The following is a 17,060-nucleotide window of genomic DNA, read 5'->3' on the forward strand; positions in this document are numbered from 1 at the left end:
TTCCGCAAAAGTTTTTTGCTTGTTATTCCACAACCAGTGAAGCAAACTTCATAAAACTTTGCATACCTTCTCTGTCATATGTAAGCTATCATTTGGATGTCAAGCACTAAATATATGACGTGAATCTGTTAAGTTATGACGTCATAATTGAGTATAATACAGGATCTAACACCACCTTAAGTCAACAAGGGAAATTGGGAGCTGCTATTCGGGCACCGGGAATGGTTTCATGCACTCCTTGCAAGGTCCAGTGCTTGACTTTAGCATTGTTGACTTTGCGTGACGTCATTTATGACGTCACTAAGGCCATGTAAGTTTTTCGTCAATAACTCCTGATCAGATGGAGCTAGAGAGTCGGGAAAGCCACCATTGGACTCAGGAAGACCTGCCGAATCGAATGATATGCGATATGACCTCCTTCAACCATTTTCGTGACCTGAGGGGCTCCGACCTGACCTTGACCCGAGGTTAACACCTTAACCCTCGCCGGCACAGGGGGGGGGGGGGGGGGTGATGCAACCCCCCTAAGGTTTTTCGCGAATAACTCGCGTAAAAAGCGGCCGATCGCGACGAAACTTTCTGTACCCTCGCATTGATCAATTTTACACCTACCCTGAAAATTTCATGACCCTGACCCCAATGACCTTTGACCTGTGACCTCTTTTCCGTGACCATGTTTGGCCGAAATCGCGATTCGGCGTATGTCGGCTCGCATTAGCCGCGCGTTTGCAAGCTTTTCGTGGTTTCAAACGTTCAAACATGTGATTTGATGTTGCTCCCATACATAAGGATGGGTGTCAAGGTCACCTGAAGGTCAGGTCAGGTCATTGACCTTTGGTGACCTCGGGTGACCTCGGTTCACTTTTTCGAGTTTTACATGTTTCTAGGCTAGTTTTGGAGCTGAATTCTAATTTAGCAACCATTTGAACATTTACGAAGTAGTTTTGGCGTCTTCGTAACATGTTACGAAGCTGTCAGAGGCGGTTGACACGTATTACGAATACCCGTCACAACCCCTACCGGTTGACCTGACCTGACCTGACCCGACCTGGTCTAAATGCTTAAAGACATCATCTCTGATCAAAACTAACACGATATTCGTGATCAGCACCCCGGAAAACCACATAGCAGACACAATTTACGACTTTCTAACAGGTCCCGATTTTCCCGGTTTTCGGGTCATTGACCTGACCTGAGGCCTCTTGCACCAAAATCCTCTTGCACCAATGCTTGGATTATTTTGCATCGTATACCCAATCCAAGACTCAAATGTGACAATTTGCGTGTAAAATGCACCAAGCACCTGTAGGATTATGTATTGTGCTATTGCAAACAAAATTACCACCGTTTGATTAGCTTATTCTGAAACCGGTTTTTCGATTTTACCTAGCTAGGTAGTTTGGTGCAAGAGGCCTCTGGAAGGTCACCCGATGACCTAGGACCTTAAAATTGGATATCATCGGCTTCCTCTCGTGACGGGCAACACGCTCGTTTTTTCCGCGAGGCTCTAGCTCGATCAGGGGCCAAACGCGAGAGGGGGGTCGTACCCCCCCCCCCTTGTGCCGTCGAAGGACGCAAAATGGCCTGTGCCGGCGAGGGTTAAGTTGACTTTACCCGAACACCAAGTATAGCATTCAACGCGCCTGAGCTAGACAAACACGATTATGCCAAAATCGCGGCAGTGCGACCATTTTTGGCAAAGTAATTAACCTAAAACCCAGCCCGTGCCTTGTGGCACTTACCTGACCTAAGAGGTCACTGGCTGACCTAAGACCTGAAAATCGGGTAGTACCTAATTTTTGCGTCTTATAACGGCACACAAGCTTGTTTTTTTTTTCCGCGAGGCTCTAGCTCAATTAGAGGCGAAACGGCGGGGGAGTTGTACCAACCCTCCCCGGTCAATGTAGAAAACCAATCGGTCCGGCCAGGGTTAAACACCGGAATTGTGATCTAATGTAAAAAGACGGCCCAAGGTAACCCGACGTCAGTGACAGGTGTCCTATATTTGCAGCGTCTTATATTCACGAAGGTTTCAATTTCCACTTTCTTCAGCCGAGTGATGATTGTCAATAGCAAGGCTCTCTAAATGCAAGCCGTAATCGCCACGCAATATGTGGAAGGCTTTTGATGTCAATACATACATAAATGCATACATAAAACGCGCTTTTCACAAAATTCATAAACTCAAGCGCATCTGTTTTTAATGACCAGTCAACTACGCATGGATGCGTGCAGGCCACACAGGTCAGCGTAAGCCGGGCGCGGCGGCCGAGCCGAAACTGGGGCGGGGCGGGCGGTAGTTGGGTAGGAAGAGCGGCTCCTGCAAATTTTGCGCAAATATGCGCAGTTAGCTTTTATGTTGCCCTGGTGTAAATTTAAATCCTACTTCATCTCACAAAAAAATCAGAGTGGAACTAGATGGGACTACCTGTTGTTTCCTTATCTAAACTTTGCAGTTATATTCCAGAATCACTGTAGGAGAGCCTTCATAAAAAAAGCTATAGTACATCTTAGTTAGGGAAAAATTATACCAAAAAATTTGCACTGACCAGTCGGCAACTTCATAACGAACATTTTGATGCATAATATGTGGGATTTCAATTTGGTGTCTATCAGCAATAAGACTATGAATATCCGGCTCAAGAAACCTCTTGCTCCGCGTCAGTTTCCGAGTTCTGGGATACCCCATCTTCGGGGGCTGATTACAGCTATTTTTGGTCACCCGGATTAGTTTTTTTGGCCTAAGTATAATAATTTGATCAATTTCAAATCGATCTATATAAAAAATAATCCGAAACTCCGGAATCGCCCGTGGCCTCTCGTGAGGGCGTTTCCGACCAGTGTGCGCTGGTTGGCTTTGCCGCGGACTCGGGGCGGTCACGTGATGCCCGGGGGCTGGCTGCCGGCTGGGCCGCCCGGTCGGGGAGCGGAGCCAAACACACGGCAGTGTGCTGACCCGAGGTCAGCGACTTAAGCTGACCTCACCAGAACAAACAGTATACCATTCGACGCGCCGGAGCTAGGCAAACACAAAGATGCTAAAATCGCGGCTCTACGACCATTTGTTGCGAAGTTATCTACCAAAAACCGGACCCGTAATTTGGGTCACTTAAAATGAACTGGGGGGTCACCAATGAACCCGAGACCTTAAAATGTGGTATCATTCGAGGCATCTTGTAACGGCGCACATGCTCGTTTTTTCCGCAATGTTCTAGCTCCATTAGAGGCGGAACGGCGAGCTGGGGTCGTACCGACCCCCCCGGAAACCCATTTTGTATGCATTAAAATGAGGAAAGGAACTGATAGAAAGAACACCTTTCTAATTTTTTGCATGTCGATTTTAAATGACCTGAAGTTTATTTTGAAGAAATAAAAATGGCAAAAATTTTGGTCCCAAGGGCCATTATAGACAATTAAAAAATATACTACACCTTTTTTCAATATGTAAAGCTTTTCTTTCCAATTTTAAAAATACTGTATTAATCTTTGATTCATCGTTAGTTCAAAGCTTTTTACCGTTTGTTGCTTGCTTAGCTCGTTTTTGAGTTAGGTATAGCTCATCAAACTCACCCTTACAATCTGAAGTTGAGAAAATATTATGCAATGTAACTAAAAAAGTTTTCATCTGAGAAGTATGATATTTTGGCAGGTGTTTTTGGAGCCTATGATTACCCCTTGTACCAATTTTCATTCAAATCTGACTTGAGAGATGAGGGTGACGGGCCTGGTACGATCTATCGTGGAATGCCCAGCTTTTATGTCTGTATCATTTTTCTGTATTTGCAAAGCTATAGGCCTGACAGCTCTTCCCGCGAAACCCTTTTTTGGGTCGAAAACGGCAGAACATGACGTCACTCTGACGTCATTTCCGGCCAACCTGTCATAGCCTTTGGAAAAATTTTTGGTCACGATGTGTAAAATTGATGTCCGGGAGGGTACTGAAAGTTTGGTGACGATCGGCGCAGCGGTTCTGGAGATATATCGAAAAGTCTGGAGGGGGGGGGGGGCAAAAAATAGCCCCCCCCACCAGGTCGCGGGTTAATATGCATTTTTTGCATGTCGTTACCTTTATCAATCGCTGAAAGTTTCAAAACGATCATTAAGTCGGTGTGTGCGGCTATGACGAGCATTCAAACCTTTCCTGAGGTAAGGTCACTTGACGTGAGCTGGTGACCTGACCTTGGGCGCCCTGGGTCTGATTTTTTTTATTACTTACGCAGAATAGTTGCATAAACAGGTGTGCCGAAAACGGAGGCGCTCCATGGCAGTGTTTTGGAGATAGTTATCTGCGAAAAAAAAAAAACGCATGGAGCGGGACGTTTAAACACCCCGATTCAGCACGACATGTCACGGCGTAAAACATATTTCGACGGTTGATTATAAATATTCGTTGCACTATAACTTTCAGCCAAATAATATGCTTCTCACATGGCTACGGATCATAGAACGGACAAATGACAATAATGTCGTTTTATCTTACTTTATCCTGCTGACTGCTCTAACCTGTTGGTGCTCCGTATGTACAGGTCTCACGGGTTTTAGCGGTAGGTTTTGCACCTAGGAAATTTAGTGAACTTCAGGCTATATCTTCGTCGCCTTAAGCTTTAACCTTCGCCCTGGTGGGGGGGGGGGGCCATTTTGGCCCCCCCCTGTGGTTTTTCAGCGATAACTCAGAAACCACTTGAGTTAGCGCCCTGGAACTTTGTATAGCTGTTTATTCAACATTTTTACATCATGTCCTTTTTTGGGGGGTTCGGGTCAGGTCAGGTCAGGTCACAAGGTCACCAAAACTGACACCACCTCTAAAAAAGTTCAAAGCTCTCTCAAAGGCACAGCTTTTATCCGATCGATGTAAAATTTACAGTACTTGAAGATGTCACCCAGCTCTACAAAATGGCTATCTCGGATTTTTTATAAATGTGACCTAAGGTCAGGTCAGGTCATCGCTGCTCCCCATTATAAGTCAATGGGAGAATCGAAAAGTAGTTGTTTTTCAGCTAAATCGGGCGTGATTGTTCCTATATTTCGTTATTGAAGTGTCTTGGGTCAGCAAATCACAGCCCATGTGAAACCATTTGCTTGTGACCTCGCTGAGGTCACGCTAGGTCATCTCCCTGGTCACCAGAGGTCACCAGCGGTTTTTCTGCACTTACTTGTTATTGAATAGAGATAGAGACTCCGTTCGACGTTTATCGTGTTTGTCTCGTCAATGCGGATCGAATGATATGCAGCATGACCTATTTCGGTAAGGTCATGACCTTGACCTGAGGTCAAATTTTCAAAATGACCTTTCGAGGTCAAACTATATATCATTCGACGCGTCTCGACGAGCCAAGCACGATGGTGCATGAATCGTTTCTCTATTTTCTCGTGAATGCATGCTATAGTTAAAAACATTTTCAACGAAATTTGCCAAGTTGACCTTGCATGACCTCTGTAGGCCAAACCGTTGAGCTGAGGTCAAATCTGACGAACCTTGGCGAAAGAGCTTGAAAAGAGCTATCGATTGCTTTTTTCCGCGGCTCTCTAGCTCTTCTAGTTTCCGAGCTACAGCGGAATATGTCCGGCAACACCGAAAACACTGAAATTTGACCTATGATGACCTCTAGCGACCTCAATATTGACCTTAGCGAAAAAATGACCGAAATACTTTCGAACGTACTTGTTATGGGCTTTCGTTTGCTTTTTTCCGCGTCTTCCTAGCCCTCTTCGTTTTCGAGTTAGACGGGGGGGGGTCATTTTGGCCCCCCCCACCAGGGCGAAGGTGGCTCAGACCCACACCAGGGCGCGGGTTAAGTGTTGAAGATGCGATCGACTTGTTGGTTCACAAGTTGGTAATGATCGTGTAAAATGGCTTCATCGTAGATCGACTATAGTTTCCGAGATATAACCGGAAATTTAAAAGTGCAAAACGTACCGCTTAATCTCGCGAGAGCCGTACCTATCATTATCATTCTGTCAGCATGCCCAGACATCCGGGTGATGCATGATAGATGGATTAAATTACCTACCCATATATGCTGTAACTTGTAAGCACATTGATTGAACAATGCAGCGATAAGAGAAGTCGCCCAGGTCACGGAGCCCGGGACGTTTGAGACTTTACTCCAATTTTGGCCGGCGCCGTCGTCTCTTAAAATGTCTTTCTTATTTCTATTTATTTATTTATCTCTTTTTAAGGTATTGCTTAAACTCTCGCTGACCGAGGGGAAAGGACGTTGCCGTCCCCCAATAGTTTTTTTTCGTGACAGCTCATAACACGTCGGCGATAGAGAGCTGAAACTTGGCATAGGGGAAGAGGGGGGAACACCGACCCGCTTAACTGTTTAGGCTCTACACCTTTTTAGGCGCAATTTCAAAAATTTAAAGACCAAATTCAAAAAGTTTACATTCAAATTGCACGTGAACGTTTTGAATTTGGTCTTTAACTTTTTGAAATTGCGCCTAAAATGCTGTAGTCACGTAATTTTTGGCCAAATGACCAATCTCTCAGTTTCATTGGATTGTCTCATCAATTTTGCACATATAACAACCAATTGTTTTCTTGTAGTGTCGTTCATAATTGCATTATTCCACATTTAGTAAATGTCTACATTATTCGGGGTAACACCGACCGTTGAGTAACACCACCCGAGCTCAGCAGGCAACGAAATTTGGAGATTGGACTATTAAGCTATTCTTATCGTAAATTTCGAGGCGTTTTAGTTTATTTATAAAATACAGTGGAAACGATTTTAATATTTCCTTGGCATGAGGTCCGGACTCCGGTCGGTGACGTGACCTCACCATAATAAGTCGATGGGGAAATGGAAACTGTTATTTTTGCGCCAGGAATGGTCTAAAACTGACTCAAACACACGGAATCGTGATTTCATGCACTCCCTGCAGGGTCCATTACTTCGCTTTTTCTATTGACCTTGTGTTACATCATGTATGTGGTCACTAAGGTCATATGAGTTTTTCGTCAATATCTCACGAATATTAAAATTAACGCTAGTCAGCAAAGCCACCAATGGACTCGGGAAGACCTGTTGAATCAAATGATGTGCAATATGACCTCCTTCGACCAACTTAGCGACCTGAGGGCTCTGACCTAAACTTGACCCGAGGTCAACACCCTAGTTGATCTCACCCAAACAAAAAATATACCATTCGACGCGCCTGAAGAAGATAAACACGATGGTGTCAAATTTGCGGCTCTGCGACCATTTCTTGCGAAGTTATCTACCGAAATCTGAACCCGTACTTTGGGGCACTTGACCTGACCTCAGAGGTCACCGGTTGACCTGAAACTTTAAAACGGGCACCAATCGCTATGCCTCGTAACGGCGTATGTAGAAAACCAATAGTTCCGTCGAGGGCTAAGTTTTCTCGTGCACTGAACGCACGGTAGGTATCGAACATCCTTGTAGGCATATGTATCTACTTTCGTCTCAGCGAATTCGGGATTGTCCGCCATGCTCAGGAGCAGCCACGGCGCCGTCAATGGTCAACATGGATTATTGAACAATATGGCGCGGGCAGTGCGCGTAAAGATGCTTCAGCCCGAAATCGATATACCTAGGTAAGTTTGTCGTGCAAGGCCGACGGAGGCATCCGGCATCGTAATTCCATCAAGATTCAATTCCCTATAGTTCTTTTACCTTATGTTTTAGGTACCGTAAAGTGGGGCTATTTGAGACAGTGGGGCTATTTGAGACAGTACGGTAGTGGTTTACTAAAACTGCTGTACAATTAAAACTGTTTGATATTTTTTATCAATTTTTGCTCAGGCTGATGTGGAATTTAACGATGCATTCCATGGATAGGGTTTTTTGAAAATTCTGAAAATTTTCGAAAGAAATTTGGCAATAAATGAGAAATACAGAAAAACCACAATATAAGTAATACGAAAAGCACCCCTACCTGCAGCTTAACATGGTTAAAGTTTTGAAAACTTTGCAACCGAATCTATCGTAACTATCGTTTTACTTACGGACTAAGCATATTTTTCATGAAGACATTATCTATTGTTAACGGTAGTGACGATTGTGTAACCCAATGTCCCAGAATCCTGATGATACCCACTTCGTCAAACCTCAACGTTTACCAAATACAGCTGGTGATTGTGATGTCAAGGCCCTAAAAACAGGTGATATGATGCACCCGAAAATACTTACCGCCATATGCCTAAAGTGTATCAACCGTTCGATCTAAGAAACACCGGTTAATCGGTCATGGGTTCATGGTACTTTCAGCAGCAAGCAATATACACATTGTATTAATATGACAGTCCAGTTTGTGACGATATTATTATAGTTATCTTTATGAATATGTGCAAAAAATGTGTTCCATCAGTCACTGACGTGGTCGGTAATCGGCCCATGTCTACTCTGGTTGACCAGAAGGCACCATTGAAGGTTATTTATCATACATACGTACTGTTAGGTGAGCCTTCAGTATACGTACTTGATGCAGTGCGGTAACCGGCCGTTCGATACAGCATGCAGTGTTGTTCTATGAAAATCGGTATAAAATCAAAACCATTTGACCCTTTTCTGTTATTTCTTCACAGGTTGATGTGCAACGAAACAATCAATCATGAATGTCATTCATTCAACCACTTTGAAAACTGTTTTCCCCTGTTTAATGCATTACGGTGTGTTCAATGCAGTAGCGAGCCTGTCTCAAATAGCCCCACCAACTTTCAGCCTGTATGTTTTACGCCGCCAGAGATAAACACAACAACTTTATTTAAAATTTCACTGTCGTTGACTTAGAAATGGTCCCATATAATTATCCTGTTATTTTTAAAGCTTAGGGTCACATCATATTATGACAGCCCTAGCATAAAGTAATGCGAATTTTTATCAGACCGAAATGCTATGTCCAACGAAAAACGAAAAGTGTGATTATAAGGGTTATATAACTGTAGTTGAAAGAAATACTTGATGCCAGAAGTATCAAAATTTAATTTCCAATAGCATGGCATTAAAAGAATTATCCCTAGCTCGACCAATTTTCTTTAACTTCCTTGCAACCAAAACTGTCTCAAATAGCCCCACACTATGGGGCTATTTGAGACAGGCTTCAATTAGAGAAATGCCATTATTTATGCCTACTATCTGAACCAAAACGGACCTATCTGAAAACGGTTACAGAGGACTACGTTTTTGCAATTTACATGCTATAGGAAATATCAGCCGTTTTGAAGGGAGAGGCCAAAAACTGTAAAATCCGTTTCAAATAGCCCCACTTTACGGTATTTATATGCTGTAAAATGGCGGACCCCATTGCTGTCAATAACCGTCAATAATCAATACTTTAACAAATGCATATGAACTGTTGGGCACGTTTAGGCACTTCTACAGCTAAATGATGTGTACTGCATACCTATAGTGTGCAGCGTAACTTCGTTAGGGCAGCTCCATGAATACTGCGTACTGGGCGTGAAACACGCCTACACATTATGAGCTGTCGGGCACGTGAAGGCACCTCTATGGGTAAATGATGTGTGTAGCTTCGCTAAGACAGTCATGAATGCGGGGTACTACGCGAATAATTGTGCGGTAAATTGCATCGCCACCATCGTCTTACGATGAAGAACGAGCCCTATTCAGCTGAAAGTTGTCGCCTGTCGGAACGGTAAGCATAAAGAAGAGCGCTTCAGTGGGATGGGAGTGTGTAGGTATTTGTCCGCAGCTATAGCGCAGACCAGACAATGGTCACGGGAAGCTATGGATCTGCAGTGGGTGGTACTAGGCAGGCAGTAGCGGCAGTCGTCTCCAGAGGTCCACCGTCCACACTGCTGGGAGCCATCTCTCCTCCTGAGAGGGCCTTTCGGGCACATTCGAGCTACCTTCACGGTGAGCATTCTTCAGTCCGATAATCCTCCAAATCTCGTTTTTTTATATATCAATTTTACGTTCAACATATCTCACTGGCTGCATGTGGTCATGGAGAACTTGAAATGCTGTGCTGCTTTCGAAGTGTTCCATCCTTATTCAGTGTCAGGCCGTTAAAAACGAAAATGCGTCATCAATCATCGAGAACGTTGCTTATGAATAGAGAATGGTACGAGCTTGAAGTTTTATGAGCACTTGGGCCGAGATTCTAGAAAGTGAAAAGAGAATATAAATAAATGCCTATACTCGAAGCAAAAAAAGTTAAAATGTTACACATTTATAAGATTTATTGAGCTTATTGTTTGAACAGGCTAAATACATGGCTAGGATAGGAATATTATCTTGGAAGCAGCCGTACCAGGTCATTAAAGTTGAAATAAATAATTAGAATATTAAATAAGGTAGACACGTACCTAATGCAAATACCAAACGAGTAATTGTTGCCGTCTTAGTGCCATTTGTTGGATCATGGATGGAATCCTGGGCCTATACCGTCGTCCACGTGCCCAGCCTCGACTGACAGGAATCACGGCATCACAGCTTGGTGCAGCGTAAGTGTGGCACTCCTGTCGTGCCTCACATTCGTTTTTCAAAGCTAATGCGCGGATTTACTCATCCCGCCAGCCAGGTCAGATATGCCCCCTGGGGATCAGCGCGTGGTGCCCGCGCCCCCGACCAGTGGCGGTTCCGGGGACGGGGGCGCCAGCCGCCCTCTGCGCGCTCTGATCCGACTGCTGCGTCTGAGCGGCATGGCCATCCGGCCGCGGCCGCGTCGGTGCTCGCTGCTGTGGTACAGCCTGCTGTACGTCCTGCTGACGGTCGGCTGCTGGGTGGCGGTCCGTGATGACGTCCGGCGCGGTCTGGACGCCGAGAAGCGCGGAGAGCACTGGGTCAACGCCACGCTCGAGTCTCACTTCTTCGGGCTGACGATGGTGCTGGTCTGGCTGGCGCTGACGCTGACCTTCGTCATCGGCAGCCGCCGGTTCGACGCGCTGCTGGACGAGCTGCCGCAGCTGCTGCAGGAGAGACAGGCGCTGGCTGCGTCCTACGGCGGCGGCAGATCGGCCTCCGGCCGCAACCTCAGCCTACTGCTGCTGAAGGCGGTGGTGATAGTCACAGCCATCTTCATATCGCTCTGCATTGAAAAGGTGGTGTCTACCGACTGCGCTGTGCCAGTCACCTGTGCGACTAGCCTGCTGAAAGATGCCATGAAGTGTTTCATTCTTACGTTCTCCCAGCTCGTGCCACTCAAGTACATGTTCGCCGGCGTCCTCCTGAATGACAGTCTGCACACGCTGAACGCCGCTCTGGTGGTGGTGGCCGCTGAGGACCCCGTGGCCTTGCCGCCGCATCTGGAGCGACTGCAGACGCGGCTGTCGGCTCTGCTAGCGCGCCTGACGTCCGCCATGGCCGCCGACCTGGTGGTGCCGACGCTGTTCGGCGTGCTGGCTGAGGTCCAGGTGGTGACGGCGCTGGTGCACCTGGTGACGGCGCGGGCCAGCCCTGTGTCGGTGATGTTCCCGGCGGCTCAGGCCGTGCTGGTCGTGCTGCTGCTGGTGGCGCCGTGCGAGACGTGCCAGCGGTTGCTGTCGGGCGTGTCGGCCAGCCGCGACCACCTGCTGCTGCTGGAGCGCCGCCTCGGCGCCGGACCGGCCCGCAGGACCGCCGTCTGGATGCGCGAGGCCGCCGCCCGCGACCTGGAGAACTTCGGCGACCTGGGCCTGTTCCGACTGCGGCGCGCCACCCTGCTCAGCATCGTCTCCGCCACCATCACCTACATGATCGTTATGGCGCAGTTCCTGAGCTCGAGCGGCAGCCCAGCCGCGGATGACGCTTTTGAGGCGTCCTAGACCCTCGTAGCATTTCTGTCGTGCTGATAGCATGTTTACCACTAGCAATACCGATTACCGAACGCATTACTATTTGTCACGCATTAATCGAATGCGTGCCATTCACATTGCACATAAATTGTCACACATTTGCATTAGCGTAATGGCACGGATGGCTGCACCATCCCTATACATAGGTAACAATGGAAAAGTTATACAAAACCAATTCGGAAAATGTCTTAGAAAGCGACTGATGGTTAGGTCTCAGGCATTTATTGATCATATAATTGTTCAAGACACCGGGCGGCCCGAACAAACGTTTCAAAGTTTAAAGGCATACCATTTATAAAATATTCGTTTTCAATGCATTAAGTTTCGGGGATTTACATTGAAGCCCTAAAATTCGGATTTTTTTCGGGCTATCCGAAGTTTCCTCATTATTTCAAACTTTAAGTGACAACAATAGACATCCACCGTCCGGGGCAGTGCCGGGTACATCCCCGAGGTTTTGTAATATGTGTCTCGTGAGTCGACTCGGTTAGGCGACGCCGTCCGCTGCTTCGGTGCTGTCGGTTTCGTTGTTGGCATAGGAAGTGTCGGCATCAGGGTCGACAAACCATTTGTCACTGGAGCTGTTCAGCCTGGTGCACTTGAGAACGGCGTCATTGGGCACCTATGGAAATGATAATGGAGTGTGTTATAGATGAAATGCATCATGAACTACATGGTAGGTACGTACAGTTTACTACAGAATGGTGTTCCACTTTTCACAGGCAATCAGTTACCTGGAGTGGTAGGCTGTGCCGCATCACACGAACTGAGTTAACAGTTTAATGCTGTAACCTAGCGCTCACAATTAGACAGAAGACACCCTTCAATACATGATAAGCGACAGAACTAAACGTTCCAGTCAACTGATAGCTTCTGGGAAGCGGAACATCTCAACTGAGCTTACATATACTCGACAAAGTAACCAGCAAATAATTCTGCAGGTGCTTACATACCAACAAAACGTCCTTTTATATAACAGTGATTTATCGTTAGAATTGTTTCAACGAATGGTTACCGCATAATTCTTGTCTTAATTTGGTTTTATGATTATAATATGCGCCATTAAATTTAGGTTAGCCGCGCTGCCTGTCACTTTAAAGGGAAATGGTAGGCATGGTCATTTATTCAGGTAATTTGTAATGTTATTCACTACATAGTGCATGGTATGCGCTGCGTTGCAATTTATTCGTTGCTCTACAGGGTGGGGCAGCATAATCGGGAATAAATATCAAACGGGATTATTTGGTCATGAATTTAAAAATATAGCTCCAAGCACTATTTTAACAACATCCCATCAATCGGTCACCTTTTACCTATCCCTCATCCTATTTGACCGCCCTTCGCGTCGATGACCTTCTCAAGGCGGGTCCAAAAGCACGCGCATGCACGTGCAACCTCCTGCTTGTCCATGATCGCCCATCAGCTTCGTACCTTGCACTGAAGACCGTTTTTACTGATGATAAGTTGTTCATTAAACTTCTACCAAAAAACGCTCCATATAAAGAATTTGGTCGGATTTAAATCGGCGGAGTTGAAGGACCAGAAGTTTTTGGTTCATCTCAGGTGGAGGTGCCCTACACAATAACATGTCGTCCTCACTGCAGTACCAGCACGGACAGAGTCCTCGTAAGACGTGATCTGGACCGTCAGTGATCCTCTCTTCCGACGACTCCACGTGAGTCTGCCAGAGTGTGGATGTATTTACCAGAGGTGCTCGTTTTATCCGGGCTCGATGAAGTAGGGTGCACCACGTGCACCTCCCTTGAAGACCACCCATAGGTCCATCACCTCAACAGGATGTTTACTTTGCATGACCGCTGCAATATTCTCGATACAATCCCCTATATGGCATGCCATTCTTTTTTATCGTATTCCAGTCGGTGATAAGATTTTTGGTCGCTGAAGTTTTGAACATTGTTTCTTTTTAATATGCTCAAGAGCTTCTTCCTTATATTCAAGTGAGTCATCTTGTATGTCCTCTGCTAAGAGTTATTTTACGACGATTACGTTAACTTTTTGTCCTAAGTATCCCCACACAATCCTTATCGTCCGTGATAACACGTTGATCTGTCCAGCAACCTTTACGTGGAATGGCATTGTTTTAAACAAAATGTTCTTGTTTTACTCGTTTAACATTAGTGTCTATGGGCGCGCGCAAAGCACTTGGAGCACCGTCGAACTATTTTGCTGCTCTTTTCCAGGAAGTTGCATGCTCATGGATGTAGTCATGTCAGATGATGCACAACTTTTGGGCGTTTCATTGCCATGATATAATTTATCAAAATAATGCCATGCCTACTCATGACCAGAGCCCAAAAAGCATTCCCGATTATGCTGCCCCACCCTGTATACTAAAAGAAAAGATGAAACACTAAAAGAAGTCTCATATTATAGTCGAAATGTTGATATTCTGTGAAATGTTTTGCATATTGCGACCAAACTTTGCCTAAAACAATATAGCATCTTATCGGTTATTAGTTAATATAATGTAGTGCCTATATTATATACGGTAGACGTTTGCTGGTTGACCTATTATCCTATTAACCTATTAAGTAAGAAAACAGTTATTATGAAAACATGAACATCAGGCACATCATCAAAACAGTCATTCAACAGGCATTGTAAATTAGATAATTATGTGCAATAAGCATTAGCCATGTATGGACGACCGTAAAGACCATCGCAGTGTGCCGCTGTGGCACCGCTCACCATCTCGAGGCGCGTGTAGCGCGGATGGTGGTGTTCCCAGAGAGGATCGTTGGCCCGCTGGTTGAACGCCGCAATCAGCGCGAACCGGCGCCGGTCCGAGTCGTTATTGGCCGAGCAGTGCAGCAGGTTGCAGTGGAAGAACAGCGCGTCGCCGGCCCGCATCTGGACCAGGTCGCGGGGGCAGACGCGGCTCAGGTGCCGGACACGGGCCGGGTCGGCGGCCGCCTGCTCGCCCACTGTGGTGTGCACGATACGGCCGGCGCGGTGGGAGCCCCTCAGCACCTGACAGAGGGCGGAGGGAGGGACAGGTTAGGTATCAGCTCTACGGTGTATAAGCTCTATGGTTGTTATCGATATAATTGTTGTTCTCATCTCTCTCCGATGTGTCTATGTAAGATACGCCTCGGTGCGGGCCACGCCAATCATTGTTTCACTGCGTGTGTTCGAGGCCAATTTACCTGCAGGCATCCATTTTCCGTCGAACAGTCGTCGATGGCCATAAACACAGAACACATGTCGGGAAACATGCATCCGTTATTGTACCAGTAACTGAAACAAAGAAATTGTGCGAGTGCTCGGCAACATATATAACAAAGTGATAAGGCATTCGTTGAGGCTTCAACAAAACATCTGGGATTTTACTAAGGTATCTCATTAAATATCTAGGCACAATGTTTAGGCGCATACACATACCCGTAGTCCTGGTGCCACACGAAGGCACCCCCGATGCGTCCCCTCTTCATCATGAGCTTGGCGTGGTAGTGATAGACCTCCTCGCCACCCATAAGCTGAAAAAATGCAGCAGGAATCGCGAAGTTAATAGGTCCTAAACTTTTCTTAGGGATTAAGTAATTAAAAGGCGTATGAAGTGAATCGAACAGATGGAGCAAATTTCATTTTGAAGTGCCATTGAGCGGTCTTTTGACAACAAATTATCAAAATGCTAGAATAGAGTCTCATTTAAAAGTCAGCAGCCGATATAGGCGCCACCACACCTGCTGCGCGGTGAACGCCACCTTTCTGGTCCTGGATACGGTGCCCAGAACGTCGTCACCGGGGTGGTTCCAGACGCAGATCTCACTCTTGCGTCCCTGGTCGTCCGTGCGGCCGAACGCGTGCCTCTTCAGCTCCGCAGACTCGTCAATGGCATGGTTCAGATGAACGATCTCTTCGCTGGATAGCAGCTTCCTAGGTGGCATTGTTTCTCGAAACGGTCAGCGCACTATAGCAGGGTCATCGGGAGGCCGTGCTCTTTTTCAGCTAAGTAATTAGAAATAGGTATGCTGATTGCTGATTGCCTTTGTTGAGTTATTTCCCCCAGGGCTAATGCCAATGATTCCCTTAACAATTATTCTGCACCTTTCCATTCTGCCTTTCTTCATAAAAAATATTAAAAGTACGGTAAGTAAGCATGAATAAGCCCAAGAGCGAACCTTTCTTTGAAATGACGACGAAAGAAAAGTAGGGAAAGATACATCTATAAATACACAGAGAGGGAGAGAGAGAGAGAGAGAGAGAGAGAGAGAGAGAGAGAGAGAGAGAGAGAGAGAGAGAGAGAGAGAGAGAGAGAGAGAGAGAGAGAGAGAGAGAGAGAGAGAAAGAGATAGAGAGAGAGAGAGAAAGAGAGAGAGAGAGAGGGAGGGAGGGAGAGAGAGAGAGAGGGGGGGAGGGAGGGAGGGAGGGAGAGATAATTTACAGAGTGCGGTCAGCCCACCCGTTGAAGTGCACCCACCTGATGTACGCGTATCCATTGACGCGGTAGCTGGTCATCATCGTCTCCGTAACGAGCAGTTCCCCTGAGCCGTCATATTCAAAGACGGCGTCACTAGGTGGGTCAGTGCCATCCGGTCCTGGAACGAAATGATTTTTTTTTTTTGCGAAGTGCCTAACTATTTATAAAGAAGCACATATTTCACCGTCTAACAATTTTCCTCAATTAGCGAACGTAATTGATAAATGTAATATTTACCTTACGGCTTACCTTATATTAAATATTACCAGTGAAAGACCAAAACATTCATCTTTAAAGCCACAATTCCGGAGACATGAGGCAGGCAATGAAAACCATTTTCACCCACTCATCATGTCTACTACCCAACGCAGCTGTACCGCCACGGCAGAGACGACCAAGGTCTTACGGCACGAGTGGACACTGGAAAGTGATATAAACACTTTGAAATACTGTGCCTGACACTGACTGACCCGACATTGCAGTCTCCCAGAAGTACGACGGGGAGCTGAACACCCAGCGTGCGTCGGTGGTCACACTGGATAGGCACTAGCTGGTTACTGCCCTTCCCAAGCAGTGACTGTGAACCCTTCACACGCCAGTGGCGGAGGAACACCTTCAATTAAGGGGGGGGGGGGAGGGGCACTGCCGACTTTTGGTCCCATTCTTTCCATGCAACGCCAATAGGGCTAATGTTAAAATGACAAAATCAAAGGGGGGCACTGTGCTCCGGTGCCCCCCTCCCGTTCCGCCGCCTATGTCACACGCCAGGGTCACTGTCTGTTTACACAGCGGCTGGACCATGGCCTTGGTGAAATGCAAAGACAAATAACTAGATCGTGTCAACGTACACTCGGG

General features: G+C 46.4%; 1 protein-coding gene across 1 annotated transcript; it reads right to left on the reverse strand.

The window, feature by feature from the left end:
* Positions 1–10,158: 10,158 nt before the first annotated feature.
* Positions 10,159–16,791, reverse strand: LOC122391950 (L-proline trans-4-hydroxylase-like). The gene is made up of 7 exons (XM_043386354.1): positions 16,676–16,791; positions 16,206–16,323; positions 15,469–15,661; positions 15,167–15,261; positions 14,932–15,022; positions 14,474–14,755; positions 10,159–12,386 (listed from the first exon to the last, which is right to left on the reverse strand). The coding sequence occupies exons 1-7, from the start codon at positions 16,680–16,682 to the stop codon at positions 12,252–12,254; spliced, it is 921 nt and encodes a 306-aa protein (XP_043242289.1). The 5' UTR covers positions 16,683–16,791; the 3' UTR covers positions 10,159–12,251.
* Between the last annotated feature and the right edge of the window lie 269 nt (positions 16,792–17,060).

This window comes from Amphibalanus amphitrite, unplaced genomic scaffold (genome assembly GCF_019059575.1).
Source record: "Amphibalanus amphitrite isolate SeventyFive unplaced genomic scaffold, NRLGWU_Aamphi_draft 000003F_arrow, whole genome shotgun sequence".
Taxonomy (NCBI): Eukaryota; Metazoa; Arthropoda; class Thecostraca; order Balanomorpha; family Balanidae; genus Amphibalanus; species Amphibalanus amphitrite.